Below are 20498 nucleotides of genomic sequence, written 5' to 3' on the forward strand. Positions count from 1 at the left end.
AGGGGGGGGGGGGGGGGGGGGGGGCAACAAAAGTCCATGCTATGCAAGCAAACCAAAACATTCACTCTCTCCCTCACTCCCTCAAATCTTGGCCTCAGCCCCCTCCCTCCCCTCTCTCTCCCTCTCCTCCGCCTCAGCAGCAGCCTCCCTCCTCTTCCTCTTTTCCTCCTCCAAGCGGTAGAAGAGCGCCGTGTTCAGAGGCATGGGCTCGCCCAGCCACGTGGCGCGCTGCGTGTGGTCGCGCAGGTCGTCGCCCGTGTTGGGGTGCACGAGGGCCGACAGCGGCCCGCGGTGGACCACCAGCCACGCGACGAACGCGCCAAACTGCGCCGGCGTGAACAGGTTGACCTCGAACATGCCGACCAGGTGCGGGCCGATGGGCCGCGGGAAGAGCGCGTAGGTGCGCAGTTCGGGGACTAGGTGGGGCGTTAGGTTGTTGTGTTGGAGAGTGGAGGTGGGGAGAAGGGGATGAGGTGTGTGCTGCAGAAGAGCACTCGAGATGGGACGGAACGTACATTCGCGACGGACGCGCTCCCACAGGCGCGTCGCGTACTCGACCTGCGCGGGGTCCGTCTGATAAAAGTAGATGTGCACGTCGAAGCCGCCGCGCACGCCGTTGTCGATGGGAGCGGTGAATCGTTCGTAGGCAGGGCTGAGCGACGCTGCCGGTGGGTTGACGTACGACTTGCCGTCGGCATTGCGTTCGCTGGGGTGTGGTCAGCAGCTGGCCAGAAATGTGTGGAGAGCGTTGAAGGGGTGTATAGGGGAGGAAGGGAAAGGGGGCAAGGGGGTGGAAAGAAGTGGAGATTGTTGCTCGAGATCAAGAGGGTGGAGAGCGCTGTGTCCTTCTCGAAGCAAATCCACCTCATCACTGCTTGATGGAAGAAGAGAGGGTTGGGTTGGAGGAGACAGTTTTTGTTCCATGCTCCGTGGTTGAGGGACACGAAAAGAGTCCAACAGGGGGAAAACCCAGAAGGGGCGCTACATACTCAGGTAACGGGGGCAACCCCTCGAACCCCTCGAGCGGATCAGGGTAGGTGTAGAGGGCCGGGTCCGCCATCTCTTTTGCCAAATCGTACTACCAGAATTTCTCCAAAAACCAAGATACCTTGCTCTTTCTGAAGCAATGATAGCTCTCTCGAGAGTTGACAGGTCGGAGGACAGATGAACGATTTCAGCTGATTGGGCACACGAGCTCAAGTGATCGTGGTATATGATTGAGTGATTTGAGCACAAGCAGTCGTCGTGATATATCACTTGGAGAACGGTAAGCCGAGAGCAGAAATTGACCAGTTGCTGCGGATTGTTCAGCGACACTTTTGTAAGGAAGGGTAGGTAGGCAGAAAGATAGGCAAGCAGCACGTCAAGTCTGCTTACCGGATACAATGCGGGCACAAGACGGGCGCTCCCGACGCCGAGCTGGGCAAGCGGATTAGAGGAAAGAGTCCTCCGGTGGATTTGTCTGAGGTGTTAGTAGGCTTGCCCTGGTAAAAAACAAGCTTTGGTGACCAATCCGACTGCCTGTTCAGCCAGAGAAGATGTATTTCCCAGGACGCTGACGGTTTTCACCTTCTATTTGGCTGCCTTCGAGTGTCGTAATGGGTGACGAGGGTTCGGATTCGGGTGGTTTTTTGGAAGCGGAAATCCCGAGTGCTTTGGGGATTTTTTTCCGCGCCTGAGAAAGGAAATCGAGAGGAGTCGATGAACACTGATTTCGCTCCTCTCTCTTCTTGTCAAATAAGAGACTTGATGACTGGCAGACACAAACGTTGTGTGTGTATGTAGATGGTGGGGAGCAATCTGTCAGCCAGTTGCTCGCACAGGCCCCGACCCAGCGATCAATTCCGCCGCGGAATGATTCCATGCTCTCCATCATTGCGTCATTCACAACCATCTCCCACGTTTCGAGAGCCAAACAACTGTCGCAGATTTGAGACTGCTATCTGCTCAGCGAAGAAGTTTGATCGAAGATGTCTGTGGTACGAGCAAGAAGCACAAAGAATTATGCTTCTCGTTAAACTTGTCCCGCCGACCAAGTCACCTACGCCTGAGCTTAATTGCACCACGACCAACTTGGCGAGATGGTGCGTTTCGCGGAGTAGATAAGATGGGAAGGAAGGAATTCAGAAAAAAGACGAAATTCGTGGATAGGAGACGAGGCAGAGCCAACGCTGACAACATGAACTGCCATGCCACCACCACGATGGCAGTGCGCGCCGCCGACGGATGCCATGCGATTCCCTCTCACCACCGTCACAAACGATACCTCGCGAGACTCGTACGTCTCCTCCGGTCTTGCTGACACCCGCCAAGGCCGTTCCCCATCCCCGCACTTATGCGCTCCGTCTCCGCCCACAAACCGCACAGAGCGCACCGCCCAGCCCTGGGCCGCCGCGCCGCCAAGGCCTCCGCCGAGACGTCATGGCCGAGATAATGGCTCAAGGTACATCCACTTTGCAGAAGCAGCTGAAGGGCAATCAAATTAGCTGTGCCGGCCTTCACATCTCCTGTTCGGTCTACGCGCCGAGGACGGGCGGGCGGCGGGAAAATGGACAGCCAGCAGTATTGGCATGTAAGTAACTTCGTTTCGTAGTTCTGGGGGTCCCAGTTTCCCTCGCACTGCTTGTTGATGCTTTGTCCCCCTTGTTTTTTTGCTTGGTTTGCGTTTTGTTTATGACAATGGGCCAGCGGGCTGCAGAAACCCTGTCTGCTAAGAACGCTTTGACGCGAGCGAGGCCGCATGTTGAGTTGGACCCAAGACTGGCCAAGGGCGGCCGAGCTGCGCTTGGTCACGTTGTGGGCAGGGGAGTGCACGAAGCTGCCCGGTACAAAGTCGAGAGTGGAGCCATATGCACCTTGGGAGCGCTAGTCTGCCGTCCTCACTCAACATCCGTCCATCTGTCCGCTTCGTTGTCTTCATTCTAGGCCGATAGAAGGAAGAGAATCTCCAGGAAATTGTTCAAAGAGTTGCCGGACATCAATCATTCGCGTTGCTGGATATTCGAGACGTTTGCTCTTACAGCGGCCGAGTCAGCTTTCGTCGATCCATACTCTGCCGAATAACTTCGACCACAAAACACCATGGATGTCGTCCAACTCGTCAAGCGTGCCGGCGGTGGGAGCAGTGGAGGCGAAGACCAGTCTCATCGTTTCGTTGACCATCCATCCATTGGGCACGAGCTTGGTGTCATGTTTGCCGGAATCGTTGTGATGCTACTGAGTAAGTCCTCGTCGTCCAACGGGATATTGGAAGAGTCACTGATTGATATGAATAGGTATGGGACTCTTCTGGATATGGTGGGGGATCAACCTCAAGAGGGAACAGAAGCTCGAGGCCAAGAGGATCGAAGGATTGAGGCAGAGGGGCATTTTGAAAGAACAGTTGCCACAGTCGTCGAGTGGCGAGGTCGAGAAGACCGATTAGAAGATGGCAAGGATATCATCATACCACTTGGTGAGGGTTGAGAATGCATCTGGAATCTGTTGATAATTTTGATATACCAAATTGAGTAAATCCTTCTCTTCTTAAACGTTACACTTTCGCTCAAGGATTGACCTTACCATTTACTCCTTGGTTTCGCGGAAGAGTTCGACAAAGGCATCGGCTTCCTGGGCACCTCCCACAACGTATTTTGAGTTGATGGTGAAGTTGGGGACTCCAGTTATACCACGAAGCTGCGCCTGCTTCACCTCCTTATCCACCTCCAGGCCGCCCTTGTCGCTGCTCAGCCAGTCCTTGACTTCGGCCTCGTCAAGACCAGCTTTCACAGCAGCCTCTTGCAGCACCGCATGGCTGGTAATGTCCTTCTCATTCTCAAAGTAGGCTGCAAACAGCTCCTCCACGACTCGAGTCTGCGTGTTGCCACCTTTTTGTTTGCCCAGCTCGATCAATCGGTGCGAGTCGCGCGTGTTCCCCGTGTTGCCTCCCCACTTGAAGTTGATGCCCTCGGCCTTTCCGATTGCCGACATGCGCTCGAGAAGGGCATCGGCCTGTCCGGAGAACTTGCGCCTGTAGCGTTCGAGCTTGTTCTCGCCCACTTTTGGGGCGGTGGGGTCAAGGTAGTAGGGCTTCCAAGTAATAGCGAACGTGTCTGATGGGTTCTGCGACTGATGCTGAGCGATGGCTTTGGAGAGGCGGCGGTGGCCCACGTAGCACCACCTAGTAGTCCGAATTAGCTATTTGCTGGTTTATGCATTACAACATGCTACGTACGGACACACCGTGTCGGAGACGATGTCGATTTTAAAGTGGGTCATTGCGCGTTTGAGAGCCACGATGAGCAGTTTCCCAAAACCTCTTCTCCTTCTGAGAAAATCGTTTGAATAGGCGATAAGGAAGAAGTAGAAGGTCGGGAGGTTCAGAAGCTTTGGGAAGCTATTGCCATGCCGGCGATTACCAATCAATCTTCGGAAGATGCTCAGGGCGAGCTCCGGTCACTTCCATAGCAAAGCTGGCAGCCGGGACAGCGGAACGAGGCCGCCATGGCGACGATAGGTTGTAGTAGCAGAGGGCCACGGTTTCGAAAGAGAAAGATGATGGTGTTGAGGCGACGATGCCGCACCACTTGTGACGTGCAGGTCGCCTAGGAGCGAGGGACTCTAAAATATCGTGGCCGGCTAAGCTTTGTTGCTTTCCGAGGTTCCCAGGCAGTCATTGATGGAGCTCTATTTCTCATCTCATTTTTGCACGATATGAAGCTGTACGGAGTACTCGAGCATTTGGTGCAAATCATTTTTGGGAGGTGCCAAAGCAGCGGCAGCAAAATGCGGCAACAATTCCATCCAGTCTGCCGTCATCCGCCAGAGCTCGACTGCTCCAGCTACCAAAGTAACTTTAACCACGATATTGCTTCAGTCAGCAGTTGGATTTGCCTATGCACGATTGAAGTTTCCCTGATTGCGAATGGTCACATTGACAGATGACGCAGCCGATCGAGATCATCAAGCGGTCAGATGCACGCCTGGTTTCTGCCCTGCTCAAATATCGGTTTTCCAGCATCGAATTCTCACCTGCATCTTGAGAATTCCATCTTTGATCTCCACTTTTGCGAGTCACGGCGTCAGTCTTTTCTTTTCAAGATGCGTGCGATGCGGATACCCCTCCATCGTCTATGGCTTCTGCCTCTGGTTTCTGGCGTCGTCTGGTTCGTCACGCTTCTGTCGTTGTTGTTGAGATGGGTCGCGAGAGGAACCCCAAGATATCCTGGCCAAAGCAATCCATATGTCGCCTTCATATCAGACATTGCCGCCTTCGACATGAAACCCTTGTTCCTCATTGGTGCTTGCATCACTGCCGTCGCTTTCATTGGGACAGTATGCGCCGTTCATTTTGCTCGCTACGATGACCGCATGTACGGCATCAACGACTTCTGGTACAAAAAGTGGTCTTCGGTACTTGCCATGGTCTCTGGGGTAGTTGCTGGTCTCGGCTTGATTCTATTGGCCATCATGGATACCTTTCGATTTCACGAAGAGCACCACGTCTTGTTGCTTGTGTGCTTCTCAGGACTGGCCATGTCGTCTTTGTCGACAACGCTGGTCTACTTTGATCAGACCAAGAAACCCTCGCCTTTCCGTCTGCTCAGGCTTTAGTATGTGTGTTCCCTGCTCTGAAATATTGACCGTGCCTGCTGACCTCCCATAGCTGTTCTGCAAGTGCTGCTATAGTGGCCATCGAGGTGATTCTAGGCGTTGCTTTCACCGCATTGATGTACATGTCATACTGGCGAACTGCCGGTGTTCTTGAATGGACCATGGCTTTCATTGGCTGCTTTTACATGCTAGCCTTTGTTGGATTCGTCGCGTATGTGCAACTCTTGACGCCTTTGTGGGGTGAAAGCTGCTGACATGATCATCAGGGTGCCGCCAGAGGGAATTGATGCGAGAGAACGTGACCCTCTACTGCAAGAGCCGGCAGGGAGCTCTGTCTAGAGCAGTCTGGGGCAGACTTGAAGTCAAGAGCTGACGGCAATCTACAATTGGAAGCTCGTCTCACTGTTAGACTCGTAAACCGACATGGCGTCGAAAAGATGTTACTGGCACACTAGAAAAGACGTCAAACCGTAGAGCAATATTTCCATAGATCAAGGCCAACAGTTTTTTGCTGTTGCCACTGCTCTGCGTCAATCGGTTGTTCATACCGAATGTGACCAATAGACCGGTCCCGCGCTTAAACGGTCATGGACGAAAAGGTATAGCTCGAGACGGCAAATGATCCATTGCCAGAAGCGGACAAGGCAGCGTGGAGTCGACACAAAGCGCTGATGTGACAATGTGGGGGATCACGCGGCGGTTGGTCGACGACGATGCCATTGGCGCTTGCAAGAAGAGGGAGCAAAGATGAAGAATGCCGTATGACGCAGAAAAGAGGCCAGTCCGGGCTGGATAGTGGTCTAGCCGATAGGGGATAGATGCGGGCGTGGGGCGTAGTGTGGCACCAAGGAGACGGAAGAGGAAACGAGGCACGCGAACCAGCAAAAAATGATGAAGTAGGAGAGGAGAGTGGTTAGGTGTCGGCTGGTCGTCGGTGGTGGAGGGGAAACCCAGGAGCTCATCCGATGCAAATCCCCCGGCGGACCGGTCATCCTAGCAGTTTTGGACTTTGAGCTCGAGCCAGCAAACTACGTCAACGAGGCTAGGGTTGACTCTCGCCAGTCTCTCTGTCCAGCCCGCCTGCTTTGACAACGACTCCTCCGTCAACCTCCCTATGCTTTCAACGACTTCTGCACATCATCATTGCTCCCCTGCTGGCAGCGCTGCCCCCACGCTGTCAGTCCCAGTCCTGGCCACTTACTCCACCTGCGTCGGTTGACGCCCGCAGCTCCCAATGGCGTCCAACGACCGATCTGGCGAATCCTCCTCGGCTTCAACGGTGCCCGCCACGTCAAACCCACCGCAGCCAACGATACACGCTCCCCAGTCGTCCTCCGAAACTGCTCCACAGTCTTCTCGGGACGCATCTGCTCCAAAAGCGCCCAAAGAAAAGAAGAAGCGACACCGCGGTGGAAAGAAGAGAAGGAGACGCCAGTCATTCGCCGCCCCGCCATCGGACAATGACGCCCATTCCGATGCGCATGAGGCTGAAAGACCATCGCTGGCAGATGTGAACAGGCACAAGACGGCGAGCAGCAGTTTCTATCGCTTGGGGCAAAACAGGAGCAACACCAGTCTGGAGAGCGAGGCATTGCTGGACCATCGGTGAGCACCCCGAAACCACAACTATGTCCTGTCATCTAACTTTTCCCCAGCGACCAGGGATCGCTTCCCGTGCGACGTTCGAGCGTCATGCAAACCAACTTCTACAGCCCTCGGGCTACTTTGCCTTTCAACCGCAGCTCTCCAAGCCACCGACAACCCCCGTCCTATCCGTTTCCCCTTCGACGAGCCGATACTGGTGGCAGGTCTAAGAACTCCTGGACAGGCAGAGTTGAAGAAGAAATTGAAGAAGACAGTGTGGACGATCGCACCCCTTTGATCAGGAGAAACAGTCCAAAGTTTGGCAGCAATGGCTTTGGTGGGATCGCGAGCTCTTCTCCAGGGCTGCGCTTCAGTGAACGACCTCGCAGAAAGTCGACAACTTCTCGAGAGTCTGATTCAATCAAAAAGAGACCAGGCTCCAGGCCAGGCCCTAATCAACTGAGGATGCTCCAAGGAGATGATTATGACATTAATAATCCTCCATCGGTACCAACGAGTCCCAACCTGGAACCGGATATGGGCTTCGACGATGTCATGCTCACCGGTGACCTTGATAGACAGATGTCTCGAGACTCTGACCATCGACCCAACCGCGACATCTTGATCGACATTGACGAGGACACGAACAATTGCTATCACTCTGATCACTCGCCCACAGATGCTCATCGCCCGTCTGTTGAACATCCAGCTGAGAAAGATGTGTGCTTTCCCGCAGATCTCATGTCAGAATTCGGTCGGGAGGAGTATGCACATTACACGGAGAATGCGCCAAGAGGTCGCCGCAGGAGAAAGAAACCGTGGCCTAACCTCAACGTGCTCGAGGAATGGGCCGCGGAGGAGAAGGAGCAGCGGAGCATTGAAGGAATCCGCGCCCGCAAGGTCAATGAGCCTTTGTTGGTTGATGGCAGACTTCGGCCGCAAAAGAGAGTATGGCATCGTGAAGATGACGATGCGCCTTTCAGGTTCACGTATTTCAACGAAGAGTTCCAGAGCACGCTCCATAGCCACACTCTGTCAGAACTGCTCCAGGAAGGCCAAACCTTTAGGGACTTGTTTATCCCGGAGCCACCAGTGCTGTCGTCAGACAGTGAGTCTGATGATGAACCAGAGCCTCTTTCCAAGGTGCCCTCACAAGTCATGGGTGGTGATAGGAGGCTGCATTCTCCCGCTGGAGAATCGCTTAGGAGGCAAAGTTCCAGGTTGAGCAACCACAAGCCTCACTTGTCCGGAGACCAGACTGGCCAGACCACACCGAACCAATCCATCACGCCGCAACAAAAAGTCAAACGAGTTGGAGCACGTCCAGTATTCTGGCTTGACGTTATGTCACCAACCGAGGCTGAAATGAAGGCCTTGACCCGGACCTTCGGCATCCATCCTTTGACGCACGAGGATATCATGATGCAAGAAGCCCGCGAAAAGGTCGAGCTCTTTCACAATTACTACTTTGTCAACTATCGTACCTTTGAGCAAGACAGCAACAGCGAAGACTTCATGGAGCCTATGAACATATACTTCATCATTTTCCGGGAAGGCGTTATCAGCGTTCATTTCTCAATGACACCTCACATGGCCAATGTGCGCCGTCGGATCCGACAGCTGAGCGACTACCTCATACTCAGTTCTGACTGGATCGCGTACGCTATCATCGACGACATTACGGACGCATATGCTCCTCTGATTCAAAGCATCGAGGACGAGGTTGACGAGATTGATGACGCAATTCTCCGCCTGCACAATCCAGAGGAAACCACTCTGAACAAGCCAAAGGGCATCAAGTCTAAAGAAGACATGGAGAAGGCTCCTGAAGTGGGCGACATTTCTACAGGTAATTCTGGAGGAAACATGCTGCGAAGGGTGGGCGAGACGAGAAAAAAGGTCATGGCGTTGTACCGACTTTTGGGCAACAAGGCCGATGTCATCAAGGGCTTTGCGAAAAGATGCAACGAGCAGTGGGAGGTTGCGCCCAAGACTGAAATTGGTCTCTACCTGGGTGATATTCAGGACCACATCGTCACCATGACAGGCAATTTGAGCCACTACGAAAGGTCAGATCATCGCGATTTTGCAGCAGTTCGGAGCTAATACTTTCCCAGTCTTCTCTCCCGCGCCCACGGCAACTATCTGGCTCAAATCAACATCCGCATGAATGAGCGCGCCGAGCAAACCAACGATGTTCTGGGCAAATTGACGGTCCTTGGTACCATCGTGCTGCCCATGAACATTGTCACGGGTATGTGGGGCATGAACGTGCTCGTACCCGGCCAGGACGGTGACAATCTCTGGTGGTTCTGGGGAATCACGGCATTCCTGGTGCTCTTCGGAGTGTCGTGCTTCTTCATCTGCAAAAGGTACCTGAACATGGTCTTCTTGTAGCGTGTTGTGTATTACGATACCCCTATCTCGCGATGTTTGCTATTTGCGGCGGATCTTTTGCCATTTACCCGGACGGCGTGGTGGGTGGATTTTCGATTCTGCATGCGCGCTCCCTATATTTCGATGCGGACTAATTTCGTCTTAGGTACTACAAGATTGTTTAACTCGAGCAGAAGCCATAGAGGATGGGTTCGGCAAAAAGCAGGAGTTGGCGGTCTGGCGAATGGTTCGAGGACGCATACGGTTGGGTACTGGTTAGATTCGATCTTGGTTTGGTGATTCGGCAGTCATTGAGTCTTTGGTGTTGGTTTCATTCTTAGAGCAATAGAACGCAAAAAGCGTTTGACCAAAGCAATAATCATTTCATCATCACCTCAGACGTCTGCGGCAGCGCGTCAGAGAGACCCACGGCCATGGTGGTGCTCGCCACTTCGCCTGCTCCTTCCCCGATTCAGGCCACCTCACAGAGAGAACGAGAACAGGGTCGCCGCACGGGTCTATTGCCTGTGCTGGCGTTACGAGAGACGGCACTGAGCCCCAGTTCGCTCTTCTTCTCAGCCACAACTCGACATCAGCAGCCAGCGGCCGAGCCGCGTGCTGCCAAAGCGCTTTCAACACAGCCTCGGACGTCGCCGCGACCGCCAATTCCTCGTTGCTCACTGCTGGTGTCAACAGCAAGAGATGGCCCCAATTATGGAGCTTGTGGTGGCCGTATCGGCAGGGACCGAGCGGTGAAGGGGCCCCGCCATCCACGAACGGGCCGTCGAATGCTCAGGTCTAGGGTTGCCCGCCAGCTATATCAGCAGTCGGGACGTCACCAATTCCGCCGAAGAGCCACACTTTCTCTGTCAAAAGGACCCTCAGGCGCACCTCTCGGATCTAGAATCTTCGACCAGCAAAAAAATCTGACAAAATGTTTGGCTTTGGCAGCGAAGAGGTCACCAAGCTCGAGGTGGAGAACATTGACAAGACCTTCTCGGGCAAAAGCATCGGTATGAAGCACCCGCCGCCCTCTTTTCTCTCGAATTCTCCCGTGCTGATGGCCGACCGAAACAAGACCTGATCTCCAAGCCGCTGGGCTCCGAAGTCCTCGCCGTGTCCGACGAATGGTTCGCCGCTGCCGAGAACCTGATCAACCCCAAGGCGCCCATCCGCCGGCCGGGCGTCTTCACGCACGCGGGAGCATGGTACGACGGATGGGAGACGCGCCGCCACAACCCGGAGGAGTTTGACTGGGTGGTGTTCAAGGTGGGCGTGGCCAGCGGCAAGGTCAAGGGCGTCGAGATCGACACGGCCTTTTTCGACGGCAACCACGCGCCAGAAGTCGCTGTGCAGGGCTTCTTCGCCGGCAGCAACGAGGAGGCCGATGAAATGGTCAAGGACCCCGAGTTTGGCGGCTGGGAAACCATTCTGCCAAAGCAAGAGTGCGGTCCCAGCCAACGCCACGGCTGGCTGCTGGCCAAGGAGACGGAAAAGGCATACACCCACGTGCGTCTGCAAATGTTCCCAGACGGTGGCATCGCGCGCTTCAGGCTGTTTGGCTCGGTCGTGCCCGTCTTCCCCGAGAGCTTCGACACGGCGTTCGACCTGGCAGCGGCCGTCAACGGCGGCGTCGCCATCTCGTGCTCCGACCAGCACTTTGGCACCAAGGACAACCTGCTGCTGCCGGGCCGCGGCGTCGACATGGGCGACGGCTGGGAGACGAAGCGCACCCGCGGCGAGCACATTGACTGGACCATTGTGCGCCTGGGCACGCCCGCCGAAATCGAGCGCATCGTCGTCGACACGGCGCACTTCCGCGGCAACTTCCCCAAGCAGGTCCAGATCTTTGCCGGAGACTTTCAGCAAGACCCCGGCCACGAGGACGCGGGTTGGGTCGAGATTCTCGAGCCCATTGGAACCGGCCCCGACCAGGAGCACGAGTATGACGAGGAGGTGCTCAAGGACGTCAAGGTCAAGGCCTACTCGCACGTCAAGCTCGTCATCATTCCCGATGGCGGCGTCAAGCGCCTGAGGGTGTTTGGCAAGAGGAGGGCTTGGTAAATAGGTGCAAGCGGAAGACTGGTCGGAGTAAGAGGGTAAGCATTGGAGATACCCGGCGGTGTGCAATGTAACGTTTTCCATCCCGTCCCACTCCTTCATTTGAAGAACTTACGTTACTACATATGTCTGGGACCGAAAGGTACCGAGGTGGAAACTTTTTCCAATGCCATCCTGGTCATAAGGTCCCAAGAACAGAACGGCATGTTTTACAGGTCGTCCTGCTGCTCTTTACCCAGCGGATGACTTTACTTTCATGCTGACATGTATGTACTGTACATTCTTGTTTGCCTCGCGAGGAAGACGTGGAGGAATATCTTAGACATGCAGAAATTCACATTCGATTCAATTCCTTTTCGCAAATCACCGCCGTCGTGGAAATGCAACGAAGATGACCCGAAGAAGGCTACATTGCCTTTCTGTCGCAAGTGCCGTCCGTCATCTGGCGATTGGATCACTCGCGCATGGTTTCATCTGCGTCGCGCGTCGTCCCGCCTTCCCGTCTTCCGTCCCGTCTCGCTAATCCGCATTTCACCTCAAGAGATCCAGATCCAGCAGGTCCACGCTGGGCCCCTTTGCATCTCTGCCCTACCTATGCCAGACGCGGTAGTCGCTGCCTGCCTCCCGCGTCCCTGTCTTGGGCTGTGACAGACACCCAAACGTGCTGCTTTTGTCAGCAGAGGACTTGAGGACGGCACGGCAAGTGCGCATGTATAAAGCACCACGTCCCTCCGGCTCTTCACCGCAGTCCCAAACGGGACCCAACGATCCGAGCCGGCCATATTGCTCTCCTCTAGGCCGTACTTATGGTTGTTATCTGCGGCTGTTTGGCTGCTCGGCTGATGGCGATGTCCCCAGAGCGAGACGTTTGCTCTTGCGCTTGAATGCGCTGGAGTGGACCGGAAAACGATTTTCCGCTCTCCATTCTTTTTCTCTTTCTTGAAAGGGGATGTGGGTGTGAGGCGTCTTCCAACGTTTTTACATGTGCTTGCGGAGGGGATGGGACGGGGGGTTTTGTGATGAGACTGGTTATTTGGTTGGTTGACAGGCTGTGTGATGTTGGTCGTTCTGCTTGGGGTCATGCAGAGAAAATCTGTGAGAGATAAGAGAGCAATCCGAATCGAAGACATGGTGTGATGGCGTGGAGAAGTCATACTCGACCTCGATGAAGCCCAAATCGCTGGCACTACCCGAAAGAGTATAGCCTAGGAGCTCATGGATTGCCTGAAGGCTCGTGCGCCCCACGTCCCGACTGCCGAAGAGCCGCCGTTATCGATACAGACCCCTGCTCAATTTTGGCCTGGAAAATCTTGGGAACACTCTGAGCGCGACTCGACTTCCTCTCCAGTCCCACATCCTGCCGCCCAACCTCTCTCGCCGTTCGACTCGTTACCAATCTCGTCGCTCCTTTCCAAACTTACGACCGAATCGATCAACCTTCGCGCAGTTGTTGTCCCCCCGCGATCCTCCACCACGATGCCCAAGGCCGTAAAGGCAAAGAAGAATTCGGCGGGCGCCAGCGGCGGACCCTATGCCAGCGCCGCGGCGGCCAAGACCAAGGCGTCGAATTCGATTTTCAAGATGAACACGGATTTGGGACAGCATATCCTCAAGAACCCGGGTGTTGCGCAAGCGATTGTAGACAAGGCGGATTTGAAGCAGAGTGATGTGCGTCTGGTCTCGATTATATTGTCTACGGAAGGTGATGCTGACGATAGGCAGACGGTACTTGAAGTAGGACCGGGAACGGGCAACCTGACGGTCAAGATACTGGAAAAGGCGAAGAAAGTGGTGGCATGCGAAATGGACCCGCGCATGGCGGCCGAAGTGACGAAGCGCGTCCAAGGGACTCCGATGCAAAAACGACTCGACGTGCTGCTGGGCGACGTGATGAAGACGACGCTGCCGTACTTTGACGTGTGCATCTCCAACACGCCGTACCAGATCTCGTCGCCGCTGACGTTCAAGCTGCTGGCGACGCAGCCGGCGCCACGCGTCTGCATCCTCATGTTCCAGCGCGAGTTTGCGCTGCGGCTGCTGGCCAAGCCAGGCGACAAGCTGTACAGCCGCATCAGCGTCAACTGCCAGATGTGGAGCAAGGTCGACCACATCATGAAGGTGGGCAAGAACAACTTCAAGCCGCCGCCACAAGTCGAGTCGAGCGTTGTCCGCATCGTGCCCAAGAACCCCCGCCCCCAGATCAGCTACGACGAGTGGGACGGCCTGCTGCGCGTCTGCTTCGTCCGCAAGAACAAGACGCTGCGCTCCAGCTTCTTTGGCACCTCGAGCGTCATGGACATGCTCGAGGCAAACTATCGCACCTATTGCGCCCAAAACGACATTCCGGTCGACGACGGCCCGGCCGCCGCCGCCGGCGAAGACGTCAACATGGACATGGATCAAGACGAGGAGGAATGGAAGGGAATCCAAGACGGCGACAACGACATGGACGTGGACGAGGACGACCTGCCGGCCTTTTTCAAGGAGCAAGCGGCCGAGAAATTCCGGCAGCTCAAGGCCAAGGGCCGTGGCCGCAAGAAGGGCAACAAGGTGGCGGAGCTGGTCCGCGAAAAGGTGCGCCGGGTGCTTGAGGACGAGACGGAGCTGTCTGACAAGCGAGCGCGCCTGTGCGACGAGGGCGACTTTTTGAAGTTGCTGTACGCGTTTAACCAGGAGGGCATCCACTTTAGCTAGATTGATGCTGTCTCGGGGGTTTTGCCATGTCTTGAGAGGGATATGGATGGGCAATGATGGGAGATTCAGCGAGCATGGCTGGGCGTTATGGCACGGAAAAGAAAGGGCGTTGGTGGACGAATCTAAGATACCTTGTTCTATTTCTGATATCAAGAGCAAACTAAAGTGTTCTTTCTATGCTAGAAGCGGCGCCAATGCAGTGGACACATGCGCAACGGTAAAGATGTGGATCCCAGGACCGGGTCCGGTCCGATCCACCACGGGATTGAAGCTGAGGTCGGGATGGCCTTGCGGGTCGCGGCAGCTAGCGTAGGGCTGATGGACGACATGTGGAGAGTCACGGCGTGATGGTCATGGCGAACGGCAGTTGTTGGTGTCGGCAGCCTGGCGTGGTGCTCGAGCGAATGGCGCAAACGAACAAGACTCCGGCGTCATCCCAGACGCGGGCGACGCGACGACAGTTGTCTTTTATCATGTCAATGGTGGCATTGGTTGCGCGGGTGAGTCACGATGCCGAGGGGCAGCCTTTGTCGACCCTCCATCTCGGAGGCAGTGCCCCAAGTGAAGTGCTGAGCAAGCCTCTCGCTTCATGTCGGCTTGGTGTAGGTGAGATGATGCATGCGCGACTTTTTGGGCGACGCCTGCTGTACTGCGTGCTATCACACGCGTTGATTGGTCGCCGGCTGCAGGGATGCTTCGAGGAATTCCTTTTGGCGTCGAGGAATTTATCGTGTCCTTCGAGACTTGAGGTGAGAGTAGAGATGCTCTGAACTATCTCCGTCACGCCAGTTTGGCCTCGGCTGCCATCACAGCAACACGACAAGTGAAACGACGTGTGGAACTTCTCTCCCGTCCCCGCCATGCGCCTGGTGCGCCGCCAGCCAATCCGCCGTCCCAAAGCCTCATGTACCGGCCAGGGCCCCGGTCCACGCTGTGCTGTGAGAATCGCAACAACCACTTCGCCCAAGATCATCGCCTCCCCACCTGATGCCTTTTTCCTCTCCCTCCACATTACTACTGACACCGATAACCTCTCTCGCCGCCCTCGCCGACCCGCCCTATATAAATCACCAAGCCCCGCGACCGAGTCCCTCCATCTCCTCCCATCTCCCTCGCTGCCCTCGCCGATCCGAGTCGTACACACGCGTCGCCGCGAAGCTTCCACCGCGTACCAATTATCCCCGACCGTCTGTCCTCCTTCTGCGATCGCGCCCATTGGCTCGCCATGGCCCAATGTTGAAGCCGGAGCTCGCTGAGCCTGGGATGCATTTGTAGCCGGCTTCATGGCGGCTTTTGCCCAAGCTACACCTACGCCCGCCGCGGTCTCCACGCGCACACGAGCACCCTCGCATACCAAGCTTCTACATGACGGCCCTTGCAACTATGTCAACGCCGACCTGGGCCTCAATGCCCCACGTTGCGGCTGCCAGCGCTTCTGGTCCAACGACAATCTCTCTGTAGAAAGCCCATACTGTGTCTGTGGACACCACACAGTATTCCACTCCCTTAGCAATCCGCCCCTCGCGGCCTCGACCAGCATCCACCTCGAGAACTCCGCACCACCGCAGACGACGACCGGGACGAGCTTCTCGGGGCGGCTGGTAAAGGCCGACTCCGGCGCACATGAAGGTCGTTTTGTACCTGTAGATGGCTTGCAGCCAGATCCGTCTTGGAATTTGTCCAAGGCGGGTTGGCAGAATGCAGCGACCCCTACAAGAAGAACCCCAGGCTGTGACCCTGTCAAGAATGCCCCTCAGCCGCCCGTTTTCGCGACGGGCCGCCAGTTGGGTTCATTTGGAGGCAACCACAACCTGTCACCGCTTCCGAGCATTCCCTCCATGTGCCGCCTAGACTCGAGCGACCTTCGTCCTCTAAATAATCAGACCGATTCCATGGCCACTGAGATTATTCCCTCGCCCGTTTATCGCAACTTGGCCATGTCGATGCATTCCACGACTGAGGAGCTAAACCGGGTTCTCACGACACCCACACACGCGGGGTTTGGCTTTCACAAGACCTTGGAACCGCACAGATGGCGCGAGGTCTCGTTGGATCCCACGGTGCAAGACTCGACAGATGGGGAGAGCACACGGCCCAGGAACAGCCCAAGTAGAACCTTTATGACCCAGATTCTCGCCCGGCGGACGGCTCAGAATAACGAGGCCCCTCGTCCGGTTCCTCAGACTGCGAATCAAACAGCTGAGAATGCCACAGAGATCGCTACAGGCCCGGAAAACACGCCGGATTTTGGGGCATTTGACCAAAACATACAAGAGACTAGGGGTTTGATTGACAATCTTTGCGAGGATCTTGCCGACATTGAAAAGAGGACAGACATTGCTCACGTGAAGGATGAAGACGGTCAGAATCTTGAAAAGGAAGGCGCTCACGCGAGCCAAGATGGCCGGGACTCCCGTACCGTATCGCTTCTGCGAAGACTGGCGCCGAACTTGAATGTGTTGCATAAACACCTGACGGCCTACCCCAATGTCTCGACGGAGATATCCGACTTCAAGAACCGCCTAATCGCTTTAGAAAATGCATCTTTCCAACATATACCACCCGAAGAAATCATGGACAAGTTTGAACATTTCGAGGGTCGCCTGCTTGAGCTGGAGCAGCGGGCAAAGGACTACATGGCTGACTATGAAATCGACTCGAGCAATCAAGATACGCTTGTTGCCAGCGACGCCTCTGGTAACGAGCACGACGACGCCATCCGCCGTCTCGAGGCGCTCGAGTACAGGCTTGAGAACTTGGAGGCCACGTTGCCATCGGCCTCGAACCCCTGGGAGATTGAAGTCGTGTTGCTGCCTTGGGGCCGAGACCTCAAGGGCATTTGGTTCCCCGCTCTTGAAGGCGAGGGTGGATCTGCAGGCTCGCAGTCGTCAGAGGACAGGACACAGTCCATCAGCAGCCTGTCATCAGTCAAAGCCCAGCCATTACTCATGAGCGTCGAACAGACGGCATGGAGCAAAGAGGCTATCAATCATTGGGCCAACGACTCCCAGGAATCCGCTGCTCAAGGGTTCCTGGCCCCAAGGGCCTGCGGTCGCAACGGTATTCCCTACAAGCGCCTGAAAAGCCGGGGTTTCGTTCGCAGAGTCCTCATCAAGGAGCCTGGCGCAGAACACATACATACGAGCATCTGCGCCGAGTTTGATGAGCTGATTGACCTGATCAATTCCTCGTGTCGCCCACTGGAGGATGAAGACAGCCAAATGTCCGATGATGAGCAGATGGGCACCACGCTGCTGCATGGCATGCGCGCATCCATCCTTCCATTGAAGAAGAAGAGGAAGGATGCTCAGCTCATGTTTCTGGGGCCATCTGAATTGGTCACGCCCACGCTGTGGAACGCGCATTTCCTCGCGTCTGGTGTCATGATGCGGGCACGGGGCGGCGTCAAACGGCTGTACATGACCCACGGCGCCGCGTATCAGCAGTCTCAGGTCGACGATGCAGACGGATGGACGTGGGAGAGCATCAGGAGGCTCCCGCGCTTCAACCCAAGCTCCAACGGCCACCACGTCCGGGTGGGAGAAGCCGACGCCAGAGAAGCATGTTGGGAATTCCATCCCAACTTTGACCAGCCGTTCAGTACCCCTACGTCCTTCACATCCAACCTCAGCCTCCGCACCGGCCGCAACCCGTCACAAGAGTCGTCGAGTTCCCTAGGCTTCGACAGCCAAGGCAATGAGTCGTCTGGGTCGCAGGCAACGACAACCACCAAAAACAAAGCTCCCATCACCCCTCAGTCCGAACTCTTGCCGTACGCGCAGCCGCTGCGCCCAGCCCGCCGTCTTGAACGCACCGCGTCGGCGCCCATGCCGCAGCTCGAACGGCAGCACTCGCACTCGTCCTCCAAACGCCGGATGAACCTCTCATTTGAAGACGACGCTTACTACGACGAGAATGACTTCACCCGTCGTGCTTCTGCCGACGTCTACACCTCCCGAAAACGCCGTCGTTTCCGCCGCTCGCGCTCGCCCACGGCCGATGCGCCGCCCTCATCCATTGTCAGTGCAGGCGGCGCGCTCAATGTCTCGACTGCCATGGTCGGCTTCGGCTCTGGCGCTGCCACGCGCGACGCGTTTGGCTTCACGCCGCGCCGCAGCCGCGAGCCGTCCAGCCCAGCACGCAGCCAGCTGTGCGCATACCGCGGCGCCAGCGTTGCCAGCGGCGGGGGCTATGGGCGAGCAGGCTCAGTTGCTGCTGGCGTGGGAACTTGCAAAGGCAGCTCGGCGACCCCCGGCGCCAACAATGCATACATGACGCCTCATAGCGGCATGGCAGAGGGCGGGACGTATGTGGATGGGCTGTTTGAGGGTGGTGATACCGAAGCTGATAGCAGCGGTGACGACGCCGAGGACGACGAAATGGCGGATGTGGGAATGGTGGACGAGGTCAAAGCCGCTGCGGCCGAGGGGTCGCAGGAGGGCGGTGACTTTGGGGGTTGGTCGGGCCTGGAAAACGACGACGACGACGACGACGACGACGACGACGACGACGACGACGATGACGACGCCTCGGATGATGATGACGACGTCGTCGATGTATCCGATCTCGACCATGCCGGACAAGGAGACTTGGACATGGAGCTCGAATACGACAAAGACAACGACGAAAAGCGAGAGACGCGCGGGAGAAGACGTAAACGACGCGACGACCAACGCCACCGCCCATCGCCACAACACTCAACCACGGCCTCGACACACGTGGTGGACGACACGGACGTCTCGGTCGAAATCGACGATCCGAGCGACAACGCGGAGGAGCGTACGGCGTCGTCGGAGCACGATCATGACCTGGACGACGGCTTTTCATCACCGTCGTCGGGCGACGAAGACGAGGACGAGGACGTGGACGTCGTGGGCAGCAGCAGCATTTGTGGCCCAGACGGAGATGACAACGGCGAGGGCGGAAAGGAAGAGGCGGGGCAGGGGGAGGGGGAGAGCGAGGACGATGGCTTGTAAGTGCCGTGTCCCTTTTTGCTGGGTCCTTTCTTTTCATGCCTTCTCCGTCTCTTCTTCGTTCGGTGCATCATCTCGCTCCACTGGCTCACTCGCGCGCCAGCCCTCGCACATCCCTTCCTACCGTGCCTATTGACGTTTCCTCTGTCGGTCTCCCACGAACACCTCCAGGCCCTCAGCTAACCCCTACTTCTTCTTGCACAGGTGGATCAACTACAGCCTCCCGTCCAGGTAGACGATCGGGCTGCGCCGCGCTGCGCTGCGCTGCGCTGCACCGTGGCGCCGGGCATGTAAAGAGAGAGAGAGAGGTATGTACATGATGGACTGACCCGACCGACCGATTGGCTGGCACATGTGATTGGATAAGGACACCACTTGTGTAGGAAGATGCATGGAAACATGATTGTGGAAAGAAGCACATACGACGGGACGGCCGGACGGACGGCCGGACGAAGAGGCCAAGGGGCGCGCGTGCACACAGCGCGCTGCACTCGAACCAGGCCAACACACACACACACACACACACACACACACACACACACACACACACACACACACACACACACACACAAGACTACATGGAGTCCCCGAGTAGCCAAGTAGATGGACTGGATGCAAGGGCGGCTGGCTGCGACTGCTCTTGACAACAGACGAGACGGATGTTTGGAAAAAGAGGAAAGCTTTGGCCTTGTACTATACATATACTTACTATACGCCTGCGACTACATGTACTCACCACGACCACCACCACCAACCACTTCTCTCTCCACTCATAGACTGTGGGATGGGATATATGGGCGAACACACTTTGGGAAGGAACAGAAGGATAGGACAGGGGCAGGACACGGGGAGGTGGTGGGTCGTGTACCTAGACATGTATATTTCAATCATCATGATCTCCAAATCAATCCACGTAGCACACACGAACGGGTTGCCATGGTCAAGATCCGACGCTCCCACGACAGTCGAGTCTAACCATGCCTGCCTGCCTGCCCCCATGTGGGATGCTCAAAGTTCATCTTATGTGGGTGGTGGGTCGGTCTTCAGTCAAATTCGCCACACAATTAATTGCCTTGTTCACTAGCGCCAAGACTGGTACATCTACATCTATAAAGAGCATTTTTTTCGATTCGCCTCCGCACCTGAATCTGGCTAAATTGTCCTTCTACCTCCTTGCAACAACCTGGTAACGGTGTGTGTGGTAGTCTTCTAGCTACA

The 20498-nt window shown here is 56.0% G+C and overlaps 10 protein-coding genes across 10 annotated transcripts; 8 read left to right on the forward strand and 2 right to left on the reverse strand.

The window, feature by feature from the left end:
- Window positions 1-22: 22 nt before the first annotated feature.
- Window positions 23-1252, reverse strand: BKA78DRAFT_44481 (DOPA-like domain-containing protein). The gene is made up of 3 exons (XM_066893199.1): window positions 990-1252; window positions 516-706; window positions 23-416 (listed from the first exon to the last, which is right to left on the reverse strand). Exons 1-3 carry the CDS (start codon window positions 1058-1060, stop codon window positions 82-84), a joined length of 597 nt encoding a protein of 198 aa, XP_066739943.1. The 5' UTR covers window positions 1061-1252; the 3' UTR covers window positions 23-81.
- Window positions 1253-2203: 951 nt separating this feature from the next.
- Window positions 2204-2925, forward strand: BKA78DRAFT_299545 (uncharacterized protein; the record flags this gene model as incomplete). The annotated part of the gene is made up of 3 exons (XM_066887066.1): window positions 2204-2278; window positions 2314-2572; window positions 2594-2925. The coding sequence occupies 3 exons, from the start codon at window positions 2204-2206 to the stop codon at window positions 2923-2925; spliced, it is 666 nt and encodes a 221-aa protein (XP_066739944.1).
- Window positions 2926-3081: 156 nt separating this feature from the next.
- BKA78DRAFT_356689 (uncharacterized protein) lies at window positions 3082-3424 on the forward strand (the record flags this gene model as incomplete). Its single annotated transcript, XM_066892103.1, has 2 exons — window positions 3082-3220; window positions 3276-3424. The coding sequence occupies 2 exons, from the start codon at window positions 3082-3084 to the stop codon at window positions 3422-3424; spliced, it is 288 nt and encodes a 95-aa protein (XP_066739945.1).
- A 44-nt stretch (window positions 3425-3468) lies between these two features.
- BKA78DRAFT_325581 (thioredoxin-like protein) lies at window positions 3469-4637 on the reverse strand. The gene is made up of 2 exons (XM_066889372.1): window positions 4214-4637; window positions 3469-4159 (listed from the first exon to the last, which is right to left on the reverse strand). Exons 1-2 carry the CDS (start codon window positions 4255-4257, stop codon window positions 3565-3567), a joined length of 639 nt encoding a protein of 212 aa, XP_066739946.1. The 5' UTR covers window positions 4258-4637; the 3' UTR covers window positions 3469-3564.
- Window positions 4638-5079: 442 nt separating this feature from the next.
- BKA78DRAFT_299547 (Frag1/DRAM/Sfk1) lies at window positions 5080-5931 on the forward strand (the record flags this gene model as incomplete). Its single annotated transcript, XM_066887067.1, has 3 exons — window positions 5080-5591; window positions 5645-5803; window positions 5859-5931. 3 exons carry the CDS (start codon window positions 5080-5082, stop codon window positions 5929-5931), a joined length of 744 nt encoding a protein of 247 aa, XP_066739947.1.
- Window positions 5932-6826: 895 nt separating this feature from the next.
- On the forward strand, window positions 6827-9573 carry BKA78DRAFT_258119 (uncharacterized protein; the record flags this gene model as incomplete). Its single annotated transcript, XM_066885256.1, has 3 exons — window positions 6827-7197; window positions 7248-9245; window positions 9294-9573. The coding sequence occupies 3 exons, from the start codon at window positions 6827-6829 to the stop codon at window positions 9571-9573; spliced, it is 2649 nt and encodes an 882-aa protein (XP_066739948.1).
- Window positions 9574-10486: 913 nt separating this feature from the next.
- On the forward strand, window positions 10487-11616 carry BKA78DRAFT_356693 (galactose-binding domain-like protein; the record flags this gene model as incomplete). The annotated part of the gene is made up of 2 exons (XM_066892104.1): window positions 10487-10565; window positions 10631-11616. The coding sequence occupies 2 exons, from the start codon at window positions 10487-10489 to the stop codon at window positions 11614-11616; spliced, it is 1065 nt and encodes a 354-aa protein (XP_066739949.1).
- A 1239-nt stretch (window positions 11617-12855) lies between these two features.
- On the forward strand, window positions 12856-14513 carry BKA78DRAFT_325592 (dimethyladenosine transferase). Its single transcript, XM_066889373.1, has 2 exons — window positions 12856-13281; window positions 13336-14513. Exons 1-2 carry the CDS (start codon window positions 13090-13092, stop codon window positions 14305-14307), a joined length of 1164 nt encoding a protein of 387 aa, XP_066739950.1. The 5' UTR covers window positions 12856-13089; the 3' UTR covers window positions 14308-14513.
- A 1077-nt stretch (window positions 14514-15590) lies between these two features.
- Window positions 15591-19283, forward strand: BKA78DRAFT_299551 (uncharacterized protein; the record flags this gene model as incomplete). The annotated part of the gene is made up of 1 exon (XM_066887068.1): window positions 15591-19283. The coding sequence occupies one exon, from the start codon at window positions 15591-15593 to the stop codon at window positions 19281-19283; it is 3693 nt and encodes a 1230-aa protein (XP_066739951.1).
- BKA78DRAFT_325597 (uncharacterized protein) lies at window positions 19277-19807 on the forward strand. Its single transcript, XM_066889374.1, has one exon. The coding sequence runs from the start codon at window positions 19319-19321 to the stop codon at window positions 19598-19600; it is 282 nt and encodes a 93-aa protein (XP_066739952.1). The 5' UTR covers window positions 19277-19318; the 3' UTR covers window positions 19601-19807.
- Window positions 19808-20498: the final 691 nt, after the last annotated feature.

The sequence above is a fragment of the Phyllosticta capitalensis genome (assembly GCF_038381095.1).
Source record: "Phyllosticta capitalensis strain CBS 128856 chromosome Unknown BKA78scaffold_11, whole genome shotgun sequence".
Classification (NCBI taxonomy): domain Eukaryota; kingdom Fungi; phylum Ascomycota; class Dothideomycetes; order Botryosphaeriales; family Phyllostictaceae; genus Phyllosticta; species Phyllosticta capitalensis.

What these genes read in the sequence shown, in the direction of transcription:
- BKA78DRAFT_325592 (XM_066889373.1), top strand. Translation starts at nt 13,090, where the DNA reads ATGCCCAAGGCCGTAAAGGCAAAGAAGAATTCGGCGGGCGCCAGCGGC. An exon ending in CGGATTTGAAGCAGAGTGAT is followed by an intron (nt 13,282 to 13,335) that starts GTGCGTCTGGTC and finishes GACGATAGGCAG; the next exon opens with ACGGTACTTGAAGTAGGACC.
- BKA78DRAFT_325597 (XM_066889374.1), top strand. Translation starts at nt 19,319, where the DNA reads ATGCCTTCTCCGTCTCTTCTTCGTTCGGTGCATCATCTCGCTCCACTG.
- BKA78DRAFT_44481 (XM_066893199.1), bottom strand. Translation starts at nt 1,060, where the DNA reads ATGGCGGACCCGGCCCTCTACACCTACCCTGATCCGCTCGAGGGGTTC. An exon ending in GGGTTGCCCCCGTTACCTGA is followed by an intron (nt 707 to 989) that starts GTATGTAGCGCC and finishes ACCACACCCCAG; the next exon opens with CGAACGCAATGCCGACGGCA. An exon ending in GGAGCGCGTCCGTCGCGAAT is followed by an intron (nt 417 to 515) that starts GTACGTTCCGTC and finishes CGCCCCACCTAG; the next exon opens with TCCCCGAACTGCGCACCTAC.
- BKA78DRAFT_325581 (XM_066889372.1), bottom strand. Translation starts at nt 4,257, where the DNA reads ATGACCCACTTTAAAATCGACATCGTCTCCGACACGGTGTGTCC. An exon ending in GTCTCCGACACGGTGTGTCC is followed by an intron (nt 4,160 to 4,213) that starts GTACGTAGCATG and finishes TCGGACTACTAG; the next exon opens with GTGGTGCTACGTGGGCCACC.